This window comes from Dermacentor andersoni, chromosome 7, assembly GCF_023375885.2.
Source record: "Dermacentor andersoni chromosome 7, qqDerAnde1_hic_scaffold, whole genome shotgun sequence".
Classification (NCBI taxonomy): domain Eukaryota; kingdom Metazoa; phylum Arthropoda; class Arachnida; order Ixodida; family Ixodidae; genus Dermacentor; species Dermacentor andersoni.
Genome location: NC_092820.1, coordinates 22,165,524 through 22,193,485, shown reverse-complemented (window position 1 = coordinate 22,193,485; position 27,962 = coordinate 22,165,524). Strand labels below are relative to the sequence as shown.

At 50.4% G+C, this 27,962-nt stretch overlaps 1 protein-coding gene across 3 annotated transcripts in view; it reads left to right on the top strand.

Moving 5' to 3' along the window:
* Positions 1-27,962, top strand: part of LOC126535619 (uncharacterized) — a 381,164-nt gene that overhangs the window by 181,027 nt on the left and 172,175 nt on the right. For 2 of the 3 annotated variants that reach the window (XM_055073165.2, XM_055073168.2), the window contains exons 7-8: positions 8,651-8,775; positions 18,201-18,461. In XM_055073165.2, coding sequence (XP_054929140.2) covers positions 8,651-8,775; positions 18,201-18,461 — 386 coding nt within the window. The remainder of the gene's footprint in view (positions 1-8,650; positions 8,776-18,200; positions 18,462-27,962) is intronic. The other variant, XM_055073166.2, reaches the window with a different exon arrangement.

Here is a 27,962-nt window from a genome sequence, read left to right as displayed (position 1 = left end):
GCTGGTGATTCGCGCCATAACTAGGCCATTTTTCGATACCAGCTTTCTACTTCTGAGCTTCCAGCAACTTCGCCAAAGTCGTGCTCACGTGGCGGCTATCCAAAGTCTACGTCCCATCGCCATCGCCTCAGCCTGTTTGCTGTTCGCTTCGCTCATCCCTGTTTCGGCAAAGGTCGGTCTTTCCCTCCTTCGCCGCACACTCTGTCGCTGGTGGACCTTCATAAGTGTCTCGTGCACCCGACCGAGGTCGTTTATTGTGCTGCGAGGACATATTTTTGACTGGATCAGTGTGTGCTGGCGTGTCATCGGACGGCGGCCGGGCTGATGGCTCATACCCACTAGTGGGATATCGCTGCTGTTCAGCCTACCGCCGCTGGACCTTCCACCGGGGGCAACCCCACTTCAGCCGGTTCTTCTCCGCGATCGGGCGGCTCTGTCTTCTCGGCGGACGGGGATGGCGCGATTCGTGAGGTCAACCTCGAGTCCTGCGAAGGAGGCCCCACTGCTGCCAACGCGGGTCGTGGTGTGCTACCAGGCGAGGCCAACCCGGCATCTACTGCCCAAAGCCGAGTGGATGGCGCGCTGACGGCGTCATTTCATCGCGCCGTCTCGCTCCAGAAGGAAATTATGGACATCTTATTCGATTCACAATGTAAAGTGAAGAACGCCCATCGCTCACAAATCCTTGGGCATCTGCGGCAAATCCTACAGGAGTGCGCTGATATGAGAGCGGTGGCGGCGCGGCAGTGCGGCCGCGCAGATGAACTACGTGAGCAGTTGGCCCAGACACGGTTGGGTGCAGCGGTGTGTCCCGGGACGGACGTCCGGGCCGGGGCTATGCCATCCTATGCTACCGTAGTCCGAGAGGGTGCGCCTACAGTCCTAAGGGCGCCTGTTGGACCCGCTGCTGCCGCGACGACCTCGGCGTCCACCCTGACCGAGGGAGCCACCGACACCCACTTCAGGCGAGACCATGCACACATTATGTTCTTAACACCTCTAGTCCCCACATCCTCTGCCACTCAGGACCTTCATTCTGTACTCAAAGCAAACATTGATCTAGTCAAAGAACAAATAGGAGCCATTACCGTTCGAAAGACTTCACACGGGCTGACAATCCTTTCAAATGAAAAGACATCGATGGACCGGCTTAAGGCTGCCCTCGAAAGAACTCATGTGACGAACACCTCCATGTCAATCCGCTTACCACAAAAACGGAAGCCTCACATTAAGTTAACGGGGGTTGATCCTGATATCCCTGCCACTAATTTAGTTGCGCAAATGAACGCCCGCAATCCGGGTTTGGACTTAGATATATCGTTATGCTCGGTACGCGTATCCATTAAGGAGCGCTCGGGCAACTTTTCCCACATGCTAGAAGTTAACCCTTCGGCGTTCCGCTCCCTCCTGAGCCGCGGGCAGGTTATGGTGGGTTGGACAACGGCAGCGGTGGTAGAAGACCTACACGTCCCCACCTGTACGTTTTGTGCGACCTATGGCCACCCTCGCCGCGCTTGCCCTGTGCGACAGCAGGAGGCTATGGCCGTCTGCACGCGCTGCGCGGGCCCGCATCTCAACACACAGTGCACTGTCCGCTTGGGAGACGCGGCGGTGTGTTGTAACGAATGCCACAAGGCTGGATTAGCAAGCACGCACCCCACTGGGGACCGCCTCTGCCCTCTCTTAGCCAGCAGGGTGGCCCGATTGAGGGCTAGAACTGATTATGGATGACGCCCCCCACCCTGCTCCTGGAGCGGCGCGCGATGGCCTCAGTGCAGCGGATGGTAGGTCCCACGCTCACGCACAGTGGTGGACGTGTCCACTGTGCTCGAGTGTGCAACTGGGGCTGCCGCGCGCCGTCCTCCCTCTTCTGCGAGTTCATTTGTTCTTTCCTCACGATTTTTCATTTACGGTCTTGTGTGGTGATTGCTCTCTCCCCAATAGCTTCTACTCATTCATTTCTCCTTCCTCTTCTATTGCTACAACCGTGCTCAACGCCTCTCCGTGCTTCCTACCCGCCTATCCTTCCTTGACATTCTACCGGCATTTATGCGACCTCCTCCATGAGGTGTATGCGTGCGACGCAACACGCACATGGTTGTTTACCGTGACCCACTGGCTCTCGGGCATGTGCTTCCGACGGATATACTGGCGGCCAGACTGTCCGTCCCGGCATCAATGGGTTTTCATCAATCATGGCTAATACGCTTACCCTTAAGTTCGTGCAAGCGAACATTGACCACAACAGGGACGCGATGAAGCTGCTGGTTGACCACATGGATCGGGGTGGTTTTTCATTTGCCATTGTCTCGGAGCCGCACATCCGAGATGGCAAAATTGCCAATGTATCATCTACCTTAACTGCTTTCAATGCCCCAGAGAATCCGCGCGTAATGCTGCTGACACGAGCCCCTGGATTTGATTTGTTTCCGATATATATACCGCAGCACGTAGTTGCGGTCAGCTGTGCATGCCCGGGGCAGGATTTCATCCTAGTAGCAACATACGCCCCGCCACATCGCCCTCTAGATCCTATCCTAGATGAGCTATGGCAATGTTTTTCACGGCAATCCGCTCAGAACTTTGTTCTGGCCGGAGGCTTTAATGCCAAGCACCAACTTTGGGGTCCTGCAGCTGGTGACATGCGGGGCGTCCAGCTGGCAAGCTTTGCCAGCGGCAATGGTCTGCACATACTGAACGACCCCACTTCTGCCCCTACCTTCGACACACCTTATGCCAGCTCGTGGATCGATGTTACGATGCTGTCCATACCTTTAGCCCGCAAGGGGTACACCTGGAGAGTATCGGACGTGGACACGCTTTCGGGCCACAGGTGTATTGAATTCTCTCTTTGTGCGATTCCAGGTATTACCGTGAAGCGTCTGACCGCCTACGCGCAATGTGAGATGCTGAACGTCCTGTAGAGCTCCAACTGGTTCGCACGAGTGATTCGTTGCACCTTTTTCACGTCCCTTTCGTTGGACATGGTGTTAGCGCAATTCTATCGTATATACGATGTGCTCTCCCGCAAGTACATGCGAATAATTCGACAACGGGGTGAGCGGGCCAACGCGTGGTAGACCCCGCAGTTGGGGGAGGAGCGGGCGAGGGTACGCGGGATGCGACGCCGAGCTAAGCGGACACGGGACCCTGCGCTACGTACGATTTTCAGGCAGCAATATGCCAATGCATTTGCGGTCTATAAACATCACATCCGAATAGCTAAAGACAGTTTCGAAAAGACAGTCTGTCGAGATCTCACCGCAAAACCTCTATTTGGCAAACCGTTTAAACTGGCTTTTGGAAAACACATCGCACCGACGCCCCTTCCCCCGCTAGCTGTCTCTCCGGAAGGATCAATGGTCTCCATTCTTGACTCCGCCGCGTTGCTCTTGCGTGAGCATGTGGCGACTGACGATCCGACCTCTGACGGCGGGTTCCGCCAACGCCTTCGACGGCTCACCACTTCCCCCTATCCTTAGTACTGTAAGGACCGCCTGTTCAGCATGGCAGAGATTGAACATGCCATCTCACTAGGAAACCCTCGTGCGGCGCCGGGGCCCGACGGCCTCACAGGCATGTTTGTCCGCCAGCTTTTTTGATTGCACCCTCATTTCTTTATGGCAGTATTTAACAGTGCCCTTAAACTAGGACACTTCCCCTCCTGTTGGAAAATCGGGAGGATAATTTTCACCCTGAAGCCTGGTCGTCCCCCGCACCTTCCATCCGCATACCGGCCCCTTGTCATGAATTCGCTTTTCGGCAAGGTCCTCGAACGCCTACTAAATTCCCGGCTGTACCATTTCCTGCACTCTAACAATCTCCTTCACCCCCACCAATTCGGATTTACGCATGCTCGTGGTGCCCTTCAGGCACTTTACGCGTTACGTCAGAGGCTGTCCGCCCTGAAATCCACCAAAACTCCAGCCGTCCTCATCTCAATAGACTTTACTGGAGCCTTCGACAGCGTGTGGCACGACGCAGTTCTTTTCTTTTTCCGAAAGCACCGCTGCCCAGTCAACCTCTACAACCTGCTCCAGTCCTTTTTGACGGGGCGAACGGTTGTGTTTCGATCGAACGCAGGCGAAGTGACTACACGCACATCGATTGGCACCCCTCAGGGATCTCCAGTAAGCCCTCTCTTATGGAACGTCATCTATTCGCTTCTAGACCTCGACCTCCCCGAAGGAGTACATGTGCAGGCCTATGCGGACGACACCATTCTCCTCATTACTGGCACGTCGCGTTTGCAACTGCAGGCCTTGGCGGAATCTATCCTTACCTTGGTCTGTAATTGGTCTCGGCAGAACAAGGTACAAATCAGTCATTCAAAATCATTCTTTGTATTTTTTAACAACGGCCACATTGGCACATCAAAGCGACGACCGTCCATCCGCTTGGATGGCGCTTTCTTGCAGTGCAAAGACCGCATCAAGCTCCTTGGTGTGGTCTTTGACGACAAACTTAACTTCTTTGCCCACGTCGACTATATTAAATCCAAATCAGAGGTATTGACTGCTCGATTACTAAACTTTATCGGCTTACATCGCGCGCTTCCCCCGGCAATTATTCGCCGCCTCTACCGACAGGTCCTGCTGCCTGCGGTTGCATACGCGTCCCCAGTTTGGTGGCCTCCCTTTCCCTCCACCCACCTTACCACGCGGGTGCTCTCTGCCCAGCGGTCCCTTCTAGTAGCCATGACGGGCGCGTACCATACGACGCGCACGTCGGCACTCCATGTTCTAGCTAACAGTCCCCCCCCTTACGGTGGAACTAGATCGATTGGCGGCACAGTTTTCCCTGTTTACACTCCGACAGGTGCCCTATAATGGGGTTGAAACATTTCATCCACACTTAATTGACTTCCCCTGCGACCCGTGGAAGGAACACCATAGTGAGCGCGTTCGGTTCCTCTTCACGCGCCTCACCCCAGAACAGGCGAATAAGCTTTCTCAGGCTCCGGTCTACCATGTTTACACGGACGGTGCCTTCACCACTACTGCGGCAGGCGCCGCGTTTGTAGCCTTCGATCGGGGTGGTCATGTCGTCCGTGTAGGCAAGTACCGGGTGGTTGGCGCTTCTAGTGCATTCGGCACGGAGCTTCGTGCATTTGAGGAGGCGCTGACGTATATAGCAACCCTGCGCCACACGGTCTATTTGTACACTGACTGCCTTTCCCTTTTAGTGGCCCTGTCACGATTGCGCTGTGAGGGGGAGCAGTTAAGACGAGTTAGAACTGTGCTGCGTCTCCTGGCACGCAACGGACCTGGTGTCCTGTTATTTCACGTACCAGGGCACCGGGGCGTACTGGGGAACGAACTTGCCGACACTGCCGCTTCATCTGCGTGCACTACTGGTGCAGTGCGCACGAGCGCTATCTCCATACGCTCGATCAGAAAGCGCTTATTTGGGATCGCAGCGAATCAGTGGCACGAATACTGGCAACGGGAGGGACGAGGCACCAGCCTCGTATGATTGGGTGCCCAGTGTCCATTCGATTCCTAATTGGTTCCCTCCCAACCGCCTACTTGTTCACCTTTTCACGGGACATGGGCACTTTCCCTATTACCTGCATCGCTTTCACCTAAGTACCACAAATCTGTGTATCTGTGGAGCGGAATGTGAGGGAGTGGAACACTATTTTACCGAGTGCCCGCGTACTGCGCCGATAGTAGCACAAATGTGCGCTCACTCGTGGTTCGAACAGGTGACGCCAGCAGTGTACTCTGCGTTGCTACATACTAAACGACAACGCGCTTTGTTACTACAGTTAACTCTTGCCATTGTGCGCTCTGTGCCAGCACATCCTGTCACTATTCCCTTTCCGGATGCCTCATGACTCCCCTTCCTCCCTAATGGCTTCTATCTCTCTCCTCGCTCTGTCACGCCTTCATGTTACTTTCGCATGTCTGTTCGTGCCATTAGCACTGTACATGCCTACCGTGGTGGGGTCTTTACCCCGTTGCCTATGGTACTAACTGCATGCTTCATCTCCAGTACCTCCCTTTGTATCCACTTCTACACATTTCTTTCCTCTCTCTGCTGCCGAGTAATATTGTATCTTCTAACAAATACTACCACGCCTGATGTATCTTTGCCTGCTCCCTGTCCATCCCGGGCATGTATGATGTAGCTCCTCCAGGTCATCACCAGTTGTTGCTGCTCTCGGCCTACTCCAGACCCAGCCTTCTATCAGGCCGAGCTGCGATGTGCCGGGACCCCTGCAGCCGGACAGATGCACATAGTTCTGTCCCCTGGCACAACCGCCGGAAGACACACAACCACCGGAGACGCCTGGCCTCTTTTGCATTGATATACAATAAAGATGCAGCATCGCAATGATAGCGCATCACTGCCGGAGCCTTAGGCTCATTACAACCTAAAGGAGCATGACCCCTGGTAGACTTGTGCTGCTCATCTTGATGACCTACTTCTTCCTTCAATACCTCCTCAATTATATTAGTGGCTTCAGCACCGATCTTTTTTTTTTAATTATTGGCTTTTGTATCCAAATTTATTATGGATCATCTTTCGTGATGATCCCTCATTTTTTATATCTTGATTGGCGTTAAGCCCGTTATACCGAATGGTGGTGCGGGCCTCCCCCCCTTTCGTTTTCTGTTTTTCTTGCTCTGGGGGAAGCACTTAGGCTGTATATATACAGCTAAGCACACAGCGTCCATATTAAGCCTAATTTTATTTCTGACGAAGCCGGCAAGGGAGAGTGCTTCACGAAGACGCCATCGAAGGCAGAAACGGTGCAGGCCAGTTTGTGTTTCACAGAAAATGGCGGCTGCGGAGAAGGCTTGGAAACCGGATCAGGAAGGTAGTCTGCTAACAGGAAACGTAGACACGATTTCATGTGCGCCTAATGTAACTGATATTATGTTTTGGAAAGATTGGCTTATGAAAAAGGTAAACGTACGGCGATAATATCTGCTTTTCTTAGCTTTTTGTAGTTGACGCGAGGTGGTCTCTGGTCTCAGGTCAGAGAAAAAGATTCCCGATCGTTCTTGCTAGCAATCGTCGTAGGCGTCAATGTAGACTGTCTACACTGCTAGCTATCATTAGTTAAAGACCCACAGATTTTTTTATGTCTCTTCTGTGAATGGAAGTAAAGTGTACAGCTAGCTTTCTGCATCGTACGCTGTTCGGCTATGCCTAATTAAACGTGCGGTTATTCGTGAGAGAACGTACAAGAAGTTCTCGTAAGCTCTTCTGTGTTTCACCAGGTTAGGTGCGAATTGAGACCAAACGTGAATTGCATTGATCATCACTTCTTTGTGTATATAGCGAAGTTTCTTTAGCGATGGGGTAACACGTCATCATAGCGATCTGCTATGAAAGCTTCAATAACTTTTCTTATCGAAAGAGGCATTGGGCATATATAATTACTACGTAGAGTCCTTTTATGTGTGTGAATTAACACGTAGAATTCCATTTTGTGTCTGCGACCTTTTTATTTATTTTGTTTTAGTTTATGGACTTGACTATATTTAATAGCAGAAACTGCAGCATGTGCCGTTATGTTTTCTTTTGTACTATTTCCTTCTGTTGCTGTTTTTCTATGGCATGTTGCGTTTATCTGCCAGGGTGAAACGGCCTCACAAGTGGACCCAAATGCTCAGTGGTGGAGCCAGAATTCGTTTTTGGGGGCTACACACACTTGACCGCTGACCGCAAGGAGGAGGGGGAGTGATAGCGTTCTGAGCAAGCCCTACACTAACACAAGACATTCGAGGGCGGAGGGGGGGGGGGGGTGCTGCTCGTGCCCGTCTTGTCACCCCCTAGCTACGCCACTGCTATTCATAGCGCCAGCTTATTATGTACGCCGTAGCTGAGGGGATATGCGGCGTAGCACTGGGGAGCTGGAGGCTTAGATCCCGGCAGTGGCGACTGCATCCACGGTGGCGACAGAGTGCAAGAACGCTCGCGTACTGCATTCGACTGGTTATCTTACGTGCACACAGAGAACCCCCGATGGTCGAAATATCTCCGGAGTCCCTCACTACGTTACGATGTTCCGCACAATCAGATTCTGGTTCCGGAACGTAAAACCCCCGAATTAAATTTGATAAGCCTAGGCACACCGGTCAGATATGCGAGAACTGTATCATTGCCTCCCGATGCGCACGATTTCAACGTGAATAAGTGCACTTATATGTTGTTGTTGTTTTGCACTTTGTGGGGCCTTAGTCATCTTTTCTGCATCTCTGTTAACCTTTTTGCGCTATGCCGTTTCAAATTGCCCCCTAGCTACTTCAATCTCTTCGCTTTCCCTCGCCTGTACGCCAGCCAATGAACGCTACCCTCTCTCAGCAGACTGTCTTCAACTGGCCAGTTGGCGTCCTCATGCGTAAAAATACCGCACTCGCTTTAAAATAAAAAAAAAGTTTTGGGCATTTACGCGCTTAAATGACGACCTGAATATGAGGCATGCCGCATAGTGAGGCAATTCGGGATAATTCATCACTAACAATAATGCGATAAAGCCGAGTCTGCGAGCTTTCGTGCTTCGGCGCCCCACCGACGTGGGACCGCCGCTGCCGGGATCGGACACTTTGATCTCGAGCACAGCGTTGCAGCTACCAAGCTGCCGCGGTCGGTACTGTCATGGCCATGTCTCCAAGGCAGTGCAATAAACACGCAGGGTCAGAGCACAGTGGGACTCGTGGTGAGCCGACTGCAGCAAGCGAGCAACGCGCCCAGCGTCCGGTTGACCAGGACGTCGCGACGGACGTCGGCCACCGTGGCCCACAGGCCAGCTCCGCAGAGGTGGGTGCTTCCTGCTGGGGTCGGCGGGCTCATAGGTAACGCCTTTGGTTTTCCGCTGTACCGGCAAAACGCGCTCTTCTGCATAGAAGACCAGAAACGATTTCTAGGAGGCACGGAACACTTCAAACTACGAATACAATGATGTGCAACTGAAAACAAATTGCCACGGGCCCGAGCCCCCTCCGGAGATTTCCGGAAGGGGGGGGGGGGGGACAGCGGCCTCTCGGTGATGCCGTAGCCTACCGCCCCCCCCCCCCACCTTCTTTATAGTGTGGTTCTGGTTCTGTTACCCACATCATTTGAGGTTTCTTTTAAGTTGTCTCTGCCTTTTTCACTCAAATTTTTGCTGTGACTACATCCTTACTCCATTATTCTTGGCGCGGACGTGCACAGTTTTAATTCATACTTTCAATATTTTGTGCATCCCGACAAGAGGAGAAGCGAATTACAAGGACCAGTGGCGGCTCCTCATTCTTTTTTTTTTTTACTTCAACATTTCTTTTGAAATTTTCGCTGTGAGCATGCACCACCCACAAAAAGCAATAAATTTTTTTTAATTATGGAGTTTTACTTGCCAAAACCACTTTCTAATTATGAGGCACGCCGTAGTGAATGGCTCTGGAAATTTTGACCACCTGGGGTTCTTTAACGTGCGCCTAAATCTAAGTACACGGGTGTTTTCGCATTTCGCCCCCATCGAAATGCGGCCGCCGTGGCCGGGATTCAATCCCGTGACCTCGTGCTCAGCAGCCTAACACCATAGCCACTGAGCAACCACGGCGGGTACAATACATTTAAATATATACGAGGGACAAAGTTTGGTATAATTTTTAAAGAGAAGTAGCTAGCCAACCAACAAATGTTTACAATGGTACAGATAGCATATGCCTAGAGAATGGATATGTTGCTCTATATTCCAATCGTTTCAAATTGCATTGCGTGCTTTTTTGACCATAAAAAAACCTGTAGACTTCAGCGACCGCTCCTGCAGTCATTTATCAACGGCGTGTGAAATTCATGTGAATGACATGTGTCTCAGCATTGGTTCTTTGTCCAGTAGGCGGTGCTAACAACGCATTCAAAAAACTTCTAATAATTTAAAACATTTATTAAGGATGGAAACATCGCCACTTGGATGCAGAGGTCATAAATGTACAGTGCGTTCGTAAAGTGATGGTTTACCTTTGACCGGTCACAGGAAAGCAACGAAACAAGATAGAAATTCCAAATTTCCATCAAATAAAAGAAAAGCTTTGCAAGTTTCCGTTATGATGTGCAAAGGTGTCCGCATACAGGCGATGACGCAGCACCACGAACTGCACAGCAGCGCACCAGCCCACGCCGGTCAAGATGTGGACGGTGCAGAGGAACATTTGTGTGATCTGTGGCTTGCTAAATTCAAATGAGTCACCAAAGTGCGACGCGAGCAACGTCGTGTGTACAACGAAGAGCTACCTCATATGGGAAAGATCTCAGATTTCTGTCTTGGTTCGTTGATTTCGTGTGACCGGTCAAAAGGGCACCATGACTTTACGGACGCACTGTATATATATTTCGCTCAGTAACCAAAATGTGACCCGCCGTGGTTGCTCGATGGCTGTGATGTTGGGCTGCTGAGCACGAGGTCACGGGATCGACTCCCTGCCACGGCGGCCGCATTTCGATAGATGCGAAAAAACCCGTGTACTTAAATTTAGGTGCACGTTAAACAATCCCAGGGGGTCGAAATTTCTGGAGTCCTGCACTACGGCGTGCCTCATAATCAGAAAGTGGTTTTTGCACGTAAAACCCCATAATTAAAAAAGAACTGAAATGAGGCAAAGCCGGATTCGCTTGAAATCAAAATCAATAGTAGGCATGCGCCGCGGCGCTTTACTCGGACTCGCAGCAAAAAAGAAAAGCAGAGAGAAAGAGAGAAAGGCCGCACATTGGCCGGAAAGGCGAAGCAGAATTACTGATACCGAAGTAAAAGACAATTACACGAAGGAAAATTCTTACCGTATAAATCCGTGTAAGGGTCGCACCCCCAACGTTACAGCCAATATTAAAAAGAACTGGTAAGCAATCGCGTGCGGCGCGCTGATTCCGACCACGCTCAACAGCGCATTCTCGCGCGCAGGGTCCTCTGGCGCGCCTTTACTGGATGTGGAGAGGAGGCGATCGCCGAGGTTTACGGCATGTTTCATACACGTAGCTGAATAAATTAGGTCAGATGGTGCTGTCCAATGTAAGGCTCGTTAAAATCGTGACACAAAAGTGCGGCCCTTACACGAGTGTATGCTTTAGTTATATCGGCCATATAAATTGTAGTAAACATTCACTTAACAAGCATAATGTAATCCACGGACCATATAAATCTCTAACTATCTCACTGGATCACTACGAGCACTCTCTGTCACAACGCTAGCGTCACGAAGAACGCCGGCAGCGGGGGCAACGGTTCGTACAGCCGTTCATTCATCATCATCCGCCTATTTTATGTTCACTACCAGGGCGGACTCTGTCAGCCATCTCCAATTACCAATCTATGAACTTAGACTACTCGATGTGCAACACTAGGGGCGCGCAATGACAGCCCGCAAAGGAAGACAGCGCGCATCAAGTTAGCAGCCATCACTGATCGACCTTGATCATTGCACCCAGCAATGATTGCCAACAATTAGATACGGCCCGCGGGGCGCGTAAGCGTCAGCCGCGCACATTCATTCGCGCCTAGGGTAGGGATAGAGGATAAGAGAGAAGACGGGGGGGCACTCGCCTTCCCAAGCACGCGTTCGATCACGTGACCTCCAGCTAGCCCGAATATTGAGCGCGTGGGGAGATAATCCCCATGAAAAAGCCGCCGTACTGTTTGGCTCACTATTACATGCTTTTCCTCGGACTCCCGATGTATGGGTCGCTCATTCATGTTTTTTGCACTTCGTACGGAACATCATAGCGACGACGACAAACAAAACGAGAAATAGAAAACATGCCTCGAGCTCACTTCTACCGTGCCTGCGGACGTGGCAATGTTCACCGCCTACAGGCAGAGCACAAAGCCAGCAGTGGGAAGGTCGCTTATCGGTACTCCGCCACAATCCGTCTGATGCCTAGAAGGAAACGTATTTCCCACCGTAGAAGCACCAGCGGAAAGACTGGGCGCGCGGAGACACAGCGCACGCAAAGGGACCAGGCACCTCGGATTGCAAGCTTGAACACAGCGCAGATTACCTCCAAGATAAAGCGTGCCACCCACGTATGTAGAACCCTTGGGGCGCACGGACAGCCAAGCGCAGTCGCTACAAACGAGGAGCTTAACTGTCCGATTAGGCGTAACCGACTGATTCGGAAAATTGTTCGCTCTCGTTCTAATGGAGGCGTGCGCCTTCGTGAACATTTCGTGGCGATAGGTCTCGGCGGAAGAAGTTGGGAGCTATCGCATAGCTCTGACCCGTTCTGTACTAGCTATAGGTCGCCAGTTTTACAGTGCTGTAAGGCATACTAGAAGTATTGAGTTCGCAAAATTTATCAGGCGCTAATGTGATGCGAGGAGGAAGTGAGGGAAGCTTCAGGGCATGGGGCAAGCTTCAAGCAAACCACCTGGCCTAGAGAACGATGCAAAATGTTGTACAAAGGAACGAAAATGGGGTGCCGAACAGCGCAAGCAGGGTGAGGCCTTTCGGTTACGCAAGAACATTTGGTTGCGCTATTTTATGAAACACCCTAGTGAATGCTGTGCATGTTGCTTATTTTCATTCGTCACATACTTTGCCAGCTGCTCAATAACGCAATCCACGCTGGTTCTACTTGTTGTCGTGTCCTTCGCGCTTTTGATATGCCGCTATGTCTCATTATATTTTCATTTATCTGTAATGTGGTTGTTTAATTGTACGCCTGATGATTTATTCCCCTATAATCCTTTATTCCGCCGCCGTGAAATAAGTGAAACCAGTGGCATAATGTCTGCTTTCGCAAGTAATTAAACTATGGCGTTATATTGCGCTGTATGCTGATAATTCTACTAAGCAGTTGTGTTCAGAAATTGTATTATTGTGTAATTTTTATATATCATATATCTTATCTTCTCAAATGGCCTTTCCTCACGAAAATATTTCTTGGTTGTATCTATGAGTATTAAAACTTTCGGAAGGCCTTACATGGCTTCTACCATTGATCTGTATTTATGCAATGAAATACGTACTAAACGCACATATCTTCCTAACGTGTTTCACTAAATCCACTTGTCATATGGCTCGTCCGAGAGACGCCATTCCTGTTGGTGAGCCGTGTAGACTCGTGCTGTGCAATTTAACTCTCTCCTCCTAAGTGGTCTTGTAACTACTGATATAAGGCCGTCACTACAGGAAACAATTATCCGAGGCCATACGAAGTTTCCTCAAGCGCAGCTGTTATTAAAGTTAATATATATGAGGACTTCTTGGGCACCATGCCGCAGCAGGATGTTCTCGACGAAGAATTTCGCCACTTCGGCGGCGCTACCTTTCGCTAGACCTTTCGTTTTAGCGAAGCGAGTGAGGTAATCCGTGGCCACGACGATCCAATCATTTCCGGATGTTGACGTCGGAAAGGGTCCGAACAAATCCATTCCGTTATGCTGAAACCGTCGGCAAGGAGGTTTGATCGGCTGTAGTAATCCCCTGCTCTTGTCGGCGGTGTCTTGCGTCGCTGACAGTCTCGGCGTGTCTTGACCTAAAGGGTGACAATAAAATTCAAACAGCGCTAGACGACAGGATCAGAAAGAGGCGTCGTCGGAGGTCAGGTGCGACGTCGAAAGAGAGCGACGTCGGAGGTCAGGCGCGGCCAGTAATACTTCTGCATCCTCGATAGCGCCCGGGTGAATCCAAGGTGCAGTTGTGTTCAGAAATCGTCATGCATATAGGGCGTACAGTATTTCTGGACACCATGTTGAGGGACCAACCAGAAGCTAGTTGGTGCGGACTGGTGAGAACTTCTTTACCAGTAGATAGTTTTGGAGCGATGATGAAGACAATCCTCGCCTAAATGCCCTAGGGATAGCGTCGGTTAGGTCCAGATCTGCTCGTTGCTGTTCAGCTAAGTCTCCCGCGCTTACTATTCCACGGAAGGCGTCGCCACCCTCATTATCTTGCGGCATCGAATCAATGGGGGTGCTTGCTAGACAATTGGCATCAGAGTGTTTTCGTCCGTAATTGTAAGGTACAATGATGTCATATTTTTGCAGTCTAAAGCTTCCCCGCGCCAGCCACCCTGAAGGGTCCTTTAAATTTACTAGGCAACACATGGTCGCTGACGACTTTGAACGGCCTGCCATATAGGTAAGAGTGAAATTTCGTTGAAGCCATAATAATGGTGGGGCATTCCTTTTCACTTGTAGAATAATTGCCCTCTGCTTTTGACAGCGCCCGTCTAGCGTAAGCTTTCATCCGTTCAAGCTCGTCTTTCTTGTGGACTAGGACGGCAGCGAGGCCTAGGCTACTGGCGTCAGTGTGGATTTTGGTATCGGCGTCCTCGTCGAAGTGCGTAAATACCGTCGCCGATTGCATGCGTCGTTTGAGTTCTTGAAAGGCGTCGGCCGGCGGCGTTCCCCACTTAAACTCGACACCACATTTAGTTAGATGTGTCAGCGGCTCAGCGATGCGTGAAAAGTCTGACAAAGCGCCTGTAGTAGGCACACATTCCAAGGGATGAAATCGAGGATTCGACGGAAGCCCGTTTGGTCGGGATGAAGCATGAAGCAATGAAACGACGGACACCGACCAAAGCTGAAATGACTAAATCTAAAAGACGTTTCGGCTTCCCTACGGAAGCCTTGTTCACAATGGGATCCCCTAACCCATTGTGAACAAGGCTTCCGTAGGGAAGCCGAAACGTATTTTAGATTTAATCATTTTTAGTACTTCTTTTTGTCGGTGTCCGTCGTGTTATTGCTTCATGTCAAGGAATCTACGCACTGCCTTCTTGTCGATGGGCTGCTGGAACTTTGCGATGGCTGCTGTCTTCTGCTGGTCGGGGCGGACTCCAGACTTTCTGATGAAGTGGCCCGGGAACATAAGCTCATCGTAAGCGAAGCGGCACTTTTCTGGCTTCCCAGTAAGTCCTGATGATTTGATGACCTCTAGTACTGTCGCAAGCCGCATAAGGTGGTCGTCGAAATTTCCGGCGACGACGACGACGTGACCGAAGTAGACAAGACAGGTCTGCCACTTCAACCTTGCTAACACCGTGTCCATCACGCTCTAGAACGTTGCAGGCGCCGAGCACGGACCAAATGGGATGACCTTGAACTCGTAGTGGCCGTCTGTCATGATGCAGGCGGCCTTTTCGTGATCTCCCTCGTTGAATTCTCTTTCCCCGTAGCCAGACTTGAGATCCATCGAGGACAAGTATTTAGCATTGCAGAGACGATCTAACTCGTCATCTATCCCTGGGAGGAGGTATACGTCCTTCGTGGTCTTGTTGAGTCGACGATAATCGTCGCAGAAATGTAGAGTTCCGTCCTTTTTCTTCACCAAGACTACAGGGGATGCCCACGGGCTTTTCGATGGCTGGATGATGTCGTCGCAGAGTATTTCGTCGACTTGTTGCCTTATAGCTTCACGTTCTCGCGCCGAAACTAGGCAAGGGCTCTGGCGGAGTGCTCAAAGAACAAGACACTTTATTAAAGAATGGTCCGGCAGTTTTTGTTGTGGTGCCGTCAGATGGAGGCTCAAAGTCCTTAGACTCGGGCGGCATCTTCGGCTTGCCGGACGGCCCAGAGCAAGTCTGCCTACTCTGAACTTTTGAGAGCCACCTCCCAGCGGCGGCGACGCCGATGGAGAAGGTCAACGGCGGCTCCTGCAGCCGGGGTGGCGACGGGAAGAAGCGAGCTCGAGGCTTCCTATACTCTGTCAACGGCTGCGATTATGGACGCGTCACGAACGGACTTGAGTTATTACGGAATGCTTCGCGACTGCTGTTTGTCGAATCCTCGATGACGTCGAAAACCAGTCTTTGTTTCGTCGGATAAGACTTATGAGCTGTCGGTGCTTATTCATGGGGGGACTCGAATTTATGTCGAAGTCTGGTTCAGGAACATTGGTCGTCGTGGTAGATGCGGCAGAATCTGAGAGGACAAGCGCATTGTTAGTTTCTTCAATTACTTTCGATGTATGCGACCGTCGGGCTCTTGTTGACGTGCTTGAACTGATTGTTGAAGTTGGTGAGCATCACTTTTGCTTTCCCTCCGTGCTGTCGAGCGATCCCTCTTGCGATGCTAATTTCAAGATTGAGCAGTTAAGATTGATCACGCTCGATGACGCCTTCTACGTCTGCGTATGTTTCGGTGCCGACGGAAATAACAATGGTGGAGCGAGGTGGAATCCTCCCTTTATCTAGCACATTCAAGGTCTGGTGACTATGAGAGCTCTCCGGCGTATCGCTTAATCTTCCGATAGCGTTCTTGACATCGACTTCACGCCGATGATTGCGCCGTGTTGGTTCGGGAAGTTCATGCCGAGAATGACATCTCGTGAATAATTTTAGGATAACGAATATTATAGGGTAGGTTCGGTAATGAATGGTAATTCTCGCCATTGCAGATTGCAGTCGGCCTTATTAGGTGTCCTCCAGCTGTGTGGATACGAGTGTCATCGCATGCAGTCTTAACCTTCTTCAACAGGGCGGCAAGGTGTCCACTCATCAGGGAGTAGTCGGCACCTGTGTCCACTAAGGCGGTGACTGCGTAGCCATCTTGGAGGAAGGAAAGCGTAGGAGGGGCCCAGGCTAGCACAGACGTGTTGGAGAAAATGTGGCTGAAGTCACGTGCTGTTTTTCGCAAACCAGCACTGGAAATGGTACTCCAAACGTAAACGTTGCCATAGTGTAGCGCTGCCATAGCGTTGCCATAAAAGCTCTCGCTGCTGCTCTAGGCCTCTGAAAAGTGAGATAAGTGTTTTCGGCCCGTGTCTTTCTGGCAGCACATTCTGTTCATGAGACAAGCTCACTTCGTAGCGTGGTATGTAAGCTTGAAAGATGTTCTGGGTCTGTAACTGCGCGTGTCAGTCAGCAACTGACACACTCAAGTAATAACGACACGCGTCTTCGTCATCTTCTTAAGCGTACCACGGAAAAGCACAAAAGCGCGTCTGCTTCACTAAAACTGGTATAGAAGTTTCCCAGGCATTCTTCTGACGGGCGTCAGCAGCACGCACTTCCGGCAGCTCGTAGCAATGCAAGTTCAAAGCTCGCGCCTAACTGCTCCAGCGAGCTGATTGGAGGCGCAAATGCAGATGACATACCAAGATTGCTGCATTTCCGCCTTCAAAAACGCGACGTCAAAGCCTCTCCTATTTTGTTTCTTTCCTCCATTGTGGCAATCGAGAAGCACGTCGATGTCGGTGCTTCTTTGTCTTTGGTTGCAGTTATGTCTCGGTGTCGGATCACGGCTGCATCGTGTTTACGTGCGACTGGAACGTGGCGTTGTTTTAAGACGCATTTATGAGTGCGGGGGTATAGAGTCGTTCAACAAGATCACCTAAACCATAACGCTCTTAGCATCCTTGTGCACTGTACTTGAACATAGGAGCTTCAGTCGCATGTTTGTCTCCTTTCTGCAGTACTGCCATATTCGCCAAGATCGTCTGCTCGCATACCGGCCGGTAGTTGAGGCGTTCTACTGCGATGGCGAGGGATCATCCCCGCGTGCTCTAGCGAAGACACTAGCAATGCATGTGTTCGGGCAATCCTTTGCTGCTGCAATCGCCAAACGTAGCAATGTTTCCTGAAGTTTAGGAAGGAAGCGGAATACAGTGCTCTCGAAAGTATTTGAATGTGCAAATCAGAGAAAAACACTGCATACACAGGCGAGATGACTGGTGCGAGATTGATTCCAGATAAAATCACAGAATAAAATGACACCCATGAAAGCCTACTTTTTGGTTCTGTACGTAGTGTTCATCGCTGGTTTTCACCTGCCATTGCTTATTAACCGCCGCAAGATACGTCTTGCTCGGTTTCACAAAATAATCTGCCCCCTAAATCACGCCATGAGCGCAATGAGCTCCCACATATTATTTCGAGCATCACGGATAAGTTCCATTGTCAACAAACTATAACTAACGTCGTTGCGTCTAAATAAGTTTAAGTGAACACATGTAACGAGGTAATGTAATAGGCATTGCATCTGGTTTTCTTCACTGCTTTACACTTGTCATATTGCTGCTATCATTATTGCCTTACACTTGTAATAGTATTGTGTTTATTATTCTTGTGCGATATTATTATCGTTAATATTGTAGCGCCGTACTTGTGTTATTGTGCTTATTTTCTCGCACTGCGATTGTAAACAGATGTTTTCTACCATATTTATGTGCATTTGTATCGAGTTGCTGACACTACCGCCCCCTCTGTAATGCAGAATGGTGGTAAGGGCGAAAGAAATGAAAGTCGCGTACCAATTTGCCCAGCTCTCGACCTCGTTATTGCTCTCGTGATTGTGTGGCCGACCGTGATCCCAGAGGGCGTGTTGCGTCGACCGTGGTGGACGACCAGTCGGAGGCCACGAATGAGCCCGTCACGCTGACCGACGAGGCCGCCATGTACCGATCGCCGCCTCCACGGCGGGTGAGGCCATCGCTGCTGCCACGAGGGAGCCTGAACGTGGCCCTGCTGGGAAGCAAGTTCGACCAGGTGTCGCTCTCCTCGAGCATTGACCCCATGGACTTCACGTGAGTTATGCATATATACGCGCCCCACAAGACCTATCCACACGAAATGTATGCCCTCCCAAAGTGTTCTGTGAGGAGACTAAATTTTGAAATGAAGAAGAGATGTTGCGCCACACTCTCGCCTTTAACTTTCCAGCAGCGGGCTGCAAAGCGAAAACAAAAATTAATTCATCCCAAGTGCATGACAGTCTCCATGAGCGCCTTGTCACGCTCCTCGGATGTGCGATTGGGTCTGTTGGCTGGCTCGTGTCCTCACTCGGGTGCAGCTGCTGTTGCATTCCGACGTGGCTGGCTCTTGTCGACGGCTTGCTGGCAGGCTGCGTTTGTTTTACGGCGACGTCTTTGACGCTTCTTTCACTGCCACAGCCGTATGGACCTGACCTTCAATGTGGCAGCTGTGTAAGGCGAATAAGGCTACTGGAAAAACAAAACCGTTAATTTTGGTTGAAAAACAAAAGAAAACGCCCTCATTAGCTGTGTTTTTGAATGAGATATACGCGAGGTAACCATTGTTTCGTAATCATTAATCAATACATTTCAAAGCCAATTAGGGTCTGCCAGACACGCTGCGTTCCCTTTTCATTTGATAATGTACACGTCATCAAACACTGGCTTTCACTGCATAAAAATCGTTCTGGAACTTCCAGTTAACTGCTTCGCTGTCTAAGAGTCACGCCAAAGCGGCTGCTAGGTTCAGGATACACAATGCAAAAAAAAAAAAAAAACATGTGTAACTTACGGTATGCGTCTGTGTGGTTGCAGTCGCTCGCAAGCATTGTGACTCAAAGCAAGCAGCAATGCAAGAATACCGCTGTCTCCACGTCGCAGTACACTATTCAATATGTCTAGGCAAGCTTATGGTGGAACCCCCTCGGACCAGCGCAGAAATCCGGAAGTTGAATTGAGATGAAACAAAAAGAGGCACTTTTTTTTAAAAACCGAAGCATTGTCCGTTGTTTGCAAATGTTCCGCCATACAAATTCTGTTGGAAATGCAATTGGGTCTGGCGCTTGGCCGATCACGTTATGACAATATTATATTTAGTCAGCGTGGCTTGTAGATTCGTACAAATAAGAGACACTGTTCAAAGTCCGACCATTTATCAAACCGGTCAGGCGCAGCGGGTTTAGAGTCAACGTACATGCGATAATTCCATATACACTACGCAATAAGATGACTGACACAAAGTTTACAATGGATCTTTGCTGTTGCTCATGTCTTTGTAGCTCATGTGTTTGACGCAGCATGACTTCTTTAATGTTTCGTTAAGCCAGTAATAGACTCCATGACCGTGCTCGAGATACCTTATTTCAGGTGTATCTCGAGTAACTCGAGATACACCTGATTCGGAGCTTCCAGCATTCTTCATTCAGAATATTCCATCGAAGCATACCTACCGTATGGAATCACGGCAGGTAGGAAAGCCGGTGGTGAAATGACACAGAGACTGTTTCTGTTTTTATGATAACGTATGATACACGCGCATGAGGGCGCCATGACTCTTCGTGGTCGTAAGAAGCACATCGGTAGGACAACATCTGGTCTGCATGCAGCATGTCTCTTAATTAGACAAATCGATCAGTCACGATCCAAGAACATCTATTCGAAATGAACACAACGTTCTGGAGTCCTACGGACTCCTCCATCAGGGGTGCCTTCGAGAAGTTGCAGCAGCTTTCTATGTGCGGTGTTTTTTGTACTTCCGATCACACAGTTTTCTTTTTATATATAGTTGCCTCTGGCAGATAGCGCAGTTCGATTCGTTGAGCTGCGATTCTCGAAGAGAACGGACATAACTTTCGCGCTGGATGAAAATGCATAATCAACTAATGAGATATTTGCATGCTAAGTTGATGATTTTTGACAGCACAAATTGTAATTTACAAATTGTAGCGGATGATTTCACAAGGCGTATCCGCTTGGAACGAATTTTCAAGATGATGCCAGATCCGATATATTCACGCTCAAAGTGTGCGACGAAATGCATTGGCAGTCTAGTTCATATTGCGCTTCAATGCCTTGATGAGCTTGCCTTAAAAAAGTAAGTGGGACAGCAGTGCGTTTCCGACGCAGGTTGCACGGCGCATTTCTTGAGACTGGTGCCATCCTGAAAATTTGTTCCACGTCGATGAGCCTTGCAAACTCACCAGTTAACATTCGTAAATAGCAATATGTGCCGTAAAACAATCAGTAAATAATTAACTCGTCATTATCATCAGCCTACTTTATGTCCACTGCAGGACGAAGGCCTCTTCCCGAGATCTCCAATTATCCCTGTCCTCGCCAGCCGTTTCCAACTAGCACCCGCAAATTTCCTAAGTTCGTCGCACCACCTAGTCTTCTGTCGTCCTCTACTACGCCTCCTTTCTCGTGGTACCCATTCTGTCACTCCAATGGTCCAACTTTTGTCTACTATACGCATTACATGACCTGCCCAGCGCCATTTTTTCTCTTCATGTCAATTAGAATGTCGTCTATATATCCATTTGATCTCTAATCCAAACCACTTTCTTTCTGTCTTTCTACCTAGCGTTCTTCGTTCCATCGCTCTTTGCGCAGTCCTTAACTTGCTCTGAAGCTTCTTTGTCAGTCTCCAAGTCTCTGCCCCATATGTTATCACCGGTGAAATGCACTGATTGTATACCTTCCTTTTCAATGATAACGGTAAGCTTCCAGTCAGGAGCTCACGATGTCTGCCGTATGTGATCCAACCCATTTTTATTCTTCTGTGAATTTCCTTCTCAGGGTCAGGGTTTCCTGTGATTAGTTGACCTAGGTAAACGTGATCCTTCACAGACTCAAGGACAAGTCAGTAAGTAGAGCAACTACTTACAGGTTATATTTACAACTGTGGTTGCAGCACTAACCGGATAGATTCACAGCGCGAGCCCAATTCGTTCTTCCTCCTCTCTTCTCGAGTGATGGCGCCCACGCGCCTCGTTCAAACGACCAAATACCACACGCGTATACCATAATCCCCCGACGACAGAAGCGACGTCCCGGAGCGTCTAAATGTCATCACTGGGAGGGTGATACTGCTTCAGTCATGTAACGTGCACGATATCACTGGACTGGGAAACACATGGGGCGTCAGGGGCAATCTCGTAGGTGACGGGAGTCACGGCACGGAGCACTCGGTATGGGCCTGTGTAACGAGACAGCAGTTTTTCTGGCAGGCGGACCTGACGCGACGGTGACCATAGAAGCACCAAAGAACCAGGCGAGAAGTCCACGTCTCGGTGTCGCCGGTCGTACGTACGCCTTTGACTCTCTTGGGATTTCAGAAGGCGGTCACGGGCAATTTCCCTTGCGTGGGCACAGCGGGCGATGGCGTCAAGCGCATATTCACTGGTCGGTGCCGCCTGAAAAGGGAGGGTAGTGTCGAGTGACAGCGCTGGTTCTCGGCCGTACAGAAGGAAAAGTGGGGAATAACCGGCTGTGTCGGTGGCGCGAGGAATTATAAGCAAATTTGACAATCGGTAGAGCGAGGTCCCAATCAGTGTGGTCTGAAAAGATATTTCGCGAGCATGTCTGTGAGAGTGTGATTGAGACGCTCCGTGAGGCCATTTGTTTGCGGATGCTACCACGTGGATAGCTTGTACCTCGTGGCACGGGACTGCAGTATGTCCGCGATAACTTTTTAAAGGAGTGTCCTGCCACGGTCTATGAGAAGTTGTCGCGGAGCTCCATGTAATAAAATCACGTCGCGTAGAAGAAAATCGGCGACATCTGTGGCACAGCTTGCAGGAAGCGCTCGGGTGAAGGCGTAGCGCGTGGCGTAATCCGTGGCCACAGCGATCCACCTGTTCCCAGAGGTAGAAGAGGAAAATGGCCAAGTAAGTCCAAACCAACCCGGAAGAATGGTTCCGCGGGAGTGTCGAGTGGTTGAAGGTACCCAGCATGGGGGCGCCGTGGTGTCTTGCGTCGCTAGCATTTCTCACACGCAGCTACGTATCTTCGAACGGAGCGAGCAAGCCCTAGCCAAAATAGCGTCGGCAGATCCAGTCGTAGGTACGTGACAAACCCAGGTCACCGGCAGTGGGGAGGCCGTGAAGTTCATGGAGAACAGAGCGAAGGTGTTTAGCGATCACAAGGAGTTATGCAGGGCCGTCGGGGTGAACGTTGTGGCGGTAGAGTATGCCATCTTGAAGTGTGAATAAGCGAAGGGAACTGTCAGCAAGTGACGATTCCAGGCGGTCAATGATGATACGAAAGGACGGGTCACGACGCTGCTCGTCGGCGACATGGAGCAGTGCAAAAACAGAGAGAACACAGGCGTCGGTGTCAGTTTCAGACGTAGAGGTCGCGTCTGCGATTGGGCAGGGAGAGAGGCAATCTGTGTCGTGGTGTTGGTGTCCCAACTTGTAACTTACTGTGTAGGGATATTCTTGTAGTCGGAGGGCCCAACGACCAAGCCGGCCAGTAGGATCCTTGAGCGACGAAAGCCAACCGACCGCATGATGGTGTGTGATTCGCGAGAAGGGCTTGGCATACAAATGTGGGCGGAACTTTGAAACAGCCAAGACGAGAGCAAGACATTCACGCTCGGTAATCCAGTAGCTGCAGTGTGTAGCTGTCAGGAACCGGCTAGCATAGGCTATAACGCGGTTGCGTCCGTGTTGGCGTTGCGTTAAGACGGCGCCGATTCTATAACCACTGGCATCGGTGGGGCCTCTGTAAGTGCGGACGGGTCAAAGTGGGCCAAGACCGGTGGATTGGTGAGAACCATGATAAGGCGTGAAAATGCGGCAGCCTGAGGGGAACCCCACGTAAAAGGCACGTCTTTCTTCAGAAGTTCAGTGAGTGGTCGAGCGATTGCTGCGAAATCTTTCACAAACCGTCGGAAATAAGAAGAGAGCCCCACAAATCTCCGGACGTCTTTAACAGACTGAAGTACAGGAAAAGCAGCTACTGCTCGAACCTCCTCCGGGTCGGGTTTTACTGAGGAAGCTCGACGAGATGGCTTAGCACTGTAATTTGTCAGCGCCCGAAGTGGCACTTCGATAAGTTTAATTGGAGCCCAGCCTTACGGAAGACGTCGAGGATAGCTGCGACGCGCTCAAGGTGCGTCTCAAATGTAGGAGAAAACCCAAGGACGTCGCCCAGATAACAAAGGCAAGTTGACGATTTGAAACCTCGAAGCAGAGAGTGTATCATCCGTTCGAACGCGGTGGGAGCATTGCATAGACTGAATGGCATAACCTTGAATTTATAGGGGCCATCTGGAGTGATGAAAGCGGTCTTTTCTTGGTCTTGCTCATCGACGGAAATCTGCCGATGACCAGATCGAAGGCCGATGGACGAAAAGTATTTGGCACCGTGAAGACAATGGAGAGTGTCGTCGACTCGTGTTAAAGGGTAAACGTCCCTTTTAGTAATTCGGTTTAGGTGGCGGTAATCAACGCAGAAACGCCACGTGCCATCTTGCTTTTTGACGAGCACGACCGGCGACGCCCAAGGACTCGACTAGGGCTCAACAATGCTACTGGCGAGCATCTTGTTTACTTCCTGCTGAATAAATTGCCGCTCTCCCGTGCACACGCGATACGGCCGGTGGTGAATGGGAACAGCATCACCAGTTTTTATTCGATGCTTAACAAGGGAGGTCTGACGGAGGGGTCGATTGTCAGTGTCAAATATGTCGCGATAGGAAAGCAAAAGGCGATATAGGGTGGCGGCTTGGTCAGGTGCGAAGTCCGGAGCGACCATGAGACTTAATGGGCCGTCGAGGTTCAAGGCATCCTGCGGGTAATCAGGAGGGTAATCAGGAGGAGACGCGTCCGTTGCAAAAGCATTGACGTTGTCGTCTGTCACTCACCGGAGCGTGGCCACCGCTATGCCTTCAGTTAACATTTGCTTCGTCAAGCCATAATTGATAACGGGGAGGCACATCCGATTAGCGGGAAGGGTTACGGCGGAGTGTGGCACAGAGATGTAGCGTGCCAGGAGGACATCACGGAAAGGCGCGACGACATAGTCGCCATCAGGCGCGGTTGCCGTTGAGGCCGATTCGACGAAGGTTACGGCTTTTGGAGGTAAGCCAACAAACGCTGTAGTGCTCAGAGTGTTCGGTTGTTTGGGCCGAACGTCTGAAAAAAGTGGAAGCTCGAGGCACAGCGTACCGGTGGCACATTCGATAAGGGCAGAATGCGTCGTCAGAAAGTCGAGCCCGAAGATTATGTCATGAGGGCAACTGGTCAGCACGGTGAACATGACTGGAACTTGGTGGCCAGCAATTCCTATGCGAGCAGTGAACATACCCCTGACGGCAACAGAGGCGCCATCGGCGACGCATACGGCTCGAGTGATTGCAGGCGTAAGAACTTTTTTGAGGCGACGACATAGGTTATAGCTCATTATGAAAACTCGGGCTCCAGTATCATTTAATGCCGTCTCAACTGAAGACTATCTACGTCTACTTCAATTAGGTTCGTGTTGGTGAGGAGTGTCAACGGAGGATTTGTACAGGACGGACGTGATGCAGCACTACCTCCAAGAGCTGCACGGCCTAGTTTTCCGTCCGTCGGTTTGGCGAGGGAAAGCGGTGAGTTGGCTGACGGGGAGCGACGGCGTTGAAGCGAAGGCGATCGCACGGAGGAGCGGCTGTCGGGGGCATCAGAAGTATGGTACAGACGGCGAAGTGAATAACGGCGAGCGTCGGTGTATAGCTGAGGAGCAGGGAATGAGCTCCAGTACGGCGGCATCCAGGTGCTGCGGCAGTGGCGGTATACATGACCAACGCGATGCCAGCAGAAGCAGATCGGTTTGTCGTCTAGGGTTCGCCATTCAGCAGGATTGCGTGGTCTGGGAGCGAAATACTGGTCACAACAGGTTGTGTGCAAAGGAACGGGTGCCGAATCAGGTCGCGAGACAGAGAAGGCGGTAGGGATGCCAATATATGCAATTTATTGCCTCACAAATGCTTGAATAACGGAAACAGTTGGGGCCACATGGCCAAAGGTACCGTCAGGGGGTCGTGGATGAAAGGGCGCCGGACTCGTCGCTTCAATCTCACGGCGAACGATACGTGTGACGTTCTCATGAAATGGTCGTGTGGCAGTAACAGCGGAGCAAGAGGACGTGGCAGGGGTGTTTGGGAGCCGGGAAAACTGTGGGACGACGCGCGGCTTTTGGCTACCTCGAAGCGGCGGCATTTTTGACGATGGCTTCGATGGTAGAAACGTCGTTATAGACGAGCAAATTGAAGGCGCCGACCGCGATGCCTTTTAGGATATGGCCCACCTTGTCAACCTCGGTCATGTGCTCGTCGAATTTCCGGCAAAGCGCCAGCACTTCCTCTATGTAGGAGATATACGATTCGGTCGGCGACTGGACACGGGTGGCACTCTTTTCGCGCAGCCTGTAGGCGACCTGACGAGTTGCCAAATAGGTCGCGACGCCGCTCTTTCAAAATGTCCTAGCTGGAGAGTTCAATCTCATGGTTGCGAAACCAGACATGCGGTGTCCCGTCTAGATAAAAGATCACATTGGCAAGCATGATGGTAGGGTCCCAGTGGCTTTGGTGGCTCGGGCTAACACGCTCATACATGCTTAGCCAGTCGTAGACGTCAACGTCATTTTGGGCCGAGAATGTCCCATGACCACTGAGACCAGGAACCGTAACGTACGTTGTGTTTGGCGCCGCAGGTGTAGGTGGCAACGTGGTGGCTCCATCGGAAGCCATGGCTGAGAAGACGACGGTGCGGCCGCTTCGGAGCTCCATGGCGAGGAGGGGGAACGCTCCACCTCCACGACAATGTTACGCGAAGGACAAGTCAGTAAGACGAGCAACTATATAGATTACATTTACAACAACGGTTGTAGCGCTGACCGGTTATATCACAGTGCGAGCCCAGTTCGTTCTTCCTTCTCTTTTCTTGAGTGATGGCGCCCCCCGCTTCGTTCAAACAATCAAATACCACACTCGTGTAGCAATATTTCCGCGAATTCTGTCTGATCTGTTCAGTTGGACACTTTCGTTCTTTGTCGTTTCTTTATTAGGTCCTGTGTTACTTGGGGGAGCTTGCCTACTGGTTGCCTTGGTGCCTTACCTCCCACCTAAATTGCTGCCTCTGAAGACAGCCTGGTTACGGTTTCAGTCATTGCATCTATGTCATCTTCATCTGTCTGTTCTAAGGCTGCATATTTCTTTGCAAATACCAACCTGAATTTGTCTACTTTTGCCCTTACTGCGTCTAGGTTGGCCTGTTTTTTCTTGTCCAATTTTACTCTTTCTTTCCTCAAATTGAGGTGGATCCTAGCCCTCCCTAACCTATGATCACTGCACATTAAGGTCCCTAACACTTCTGTATCCTGCACTATGCTGGCATCGGCCGAAATTAGGAATCAATTTCATTTCTTGTTTCACCGTTAGGCCTTTTCCAGGTCCACTTTTTGTTCTAACGCTTCCTGAATAAGGTGTCCATTATTCGCAGCTTATTTCTCTCCGCGAATTCTACCAACATCTCGAGTGCTCTTAGAATCCACGCCATAGTTGCCAATTCCGTGTTCACCAGCCTGATTTTCCCACTTCTGCATTGAAGTCGCCGGTGACTACAGTATATTGAGTTTGCACTTTTCACATCGCTAATTCAACATCTTCATAAAACTCTTCTATTGCTTCATCATCGTGACTGGGGGTTCGGGCGTAGGTTTCTACTACCTTTATTCCATACCTCCTATTTAGCTTTATCATAACTACTGCTACTCTCTCATTAATGCTGTACAATTCGTCAATGTTGCCCGCTATATCCTTAAGCGTTAGGAATCCTACTCTGAACTGCTTCTTATCCCGTAATCCTCTATAGTCGCGGACATGGCCATTTGTCGGCACTGTATAAACCTCACCCGTTCTTCTAACCTCACTAAGGCCAATGATACCCCAAACAGTGCCTGATAGTTCCTCAAAAAGTCCTGCTAGGGTAGCTTCACTCGAGAGGGTTCGGTGTTAAACATTGCAACGTTTCCATTCGCGGCCTGTCCGGGTACACATATTCTGAGCACCCTCTGCTGCGTTACAGGTCTGACCGCCGCCTTGGTCAGGTACTCCGCAGCTGCTGGGGACTGAGGTCCATTGGGTAATTGAATAAGTCATTTGGGAGAGAGTGTCGGAATACTGCACCAGGGAGGTCAATTCTTGTTCTGGTGAGGGGGTGTGTTGCTGAAGCTTAGTGGGTCTTCCTAATTTGGTTGCACTTGGATCAGTATAACCCCACTTGCTCTCGGCCTTTTGGCCGGTGTTACACGCCACTCCAAGCGTGGAGTGTTATTACTTGGTCGATTACCGATTTTGATTTTTGGTGGATGTAAGCTCTGCCTGTTGGAGCAGTGCAGTTCAAGGATTGAAATTGTGCTATCTGCCACACGCAAATTAAAACATTCTATGTGGTCTCAAAAAAAGCACTCAATATATGCCACTTGCGGCCCCGGCGTTGGTTCCCTGGGGAGGTGGCCTTACGTACCCTGTATTTTTGTTTGGGGAAACGTTTTTCAACGAGCGGT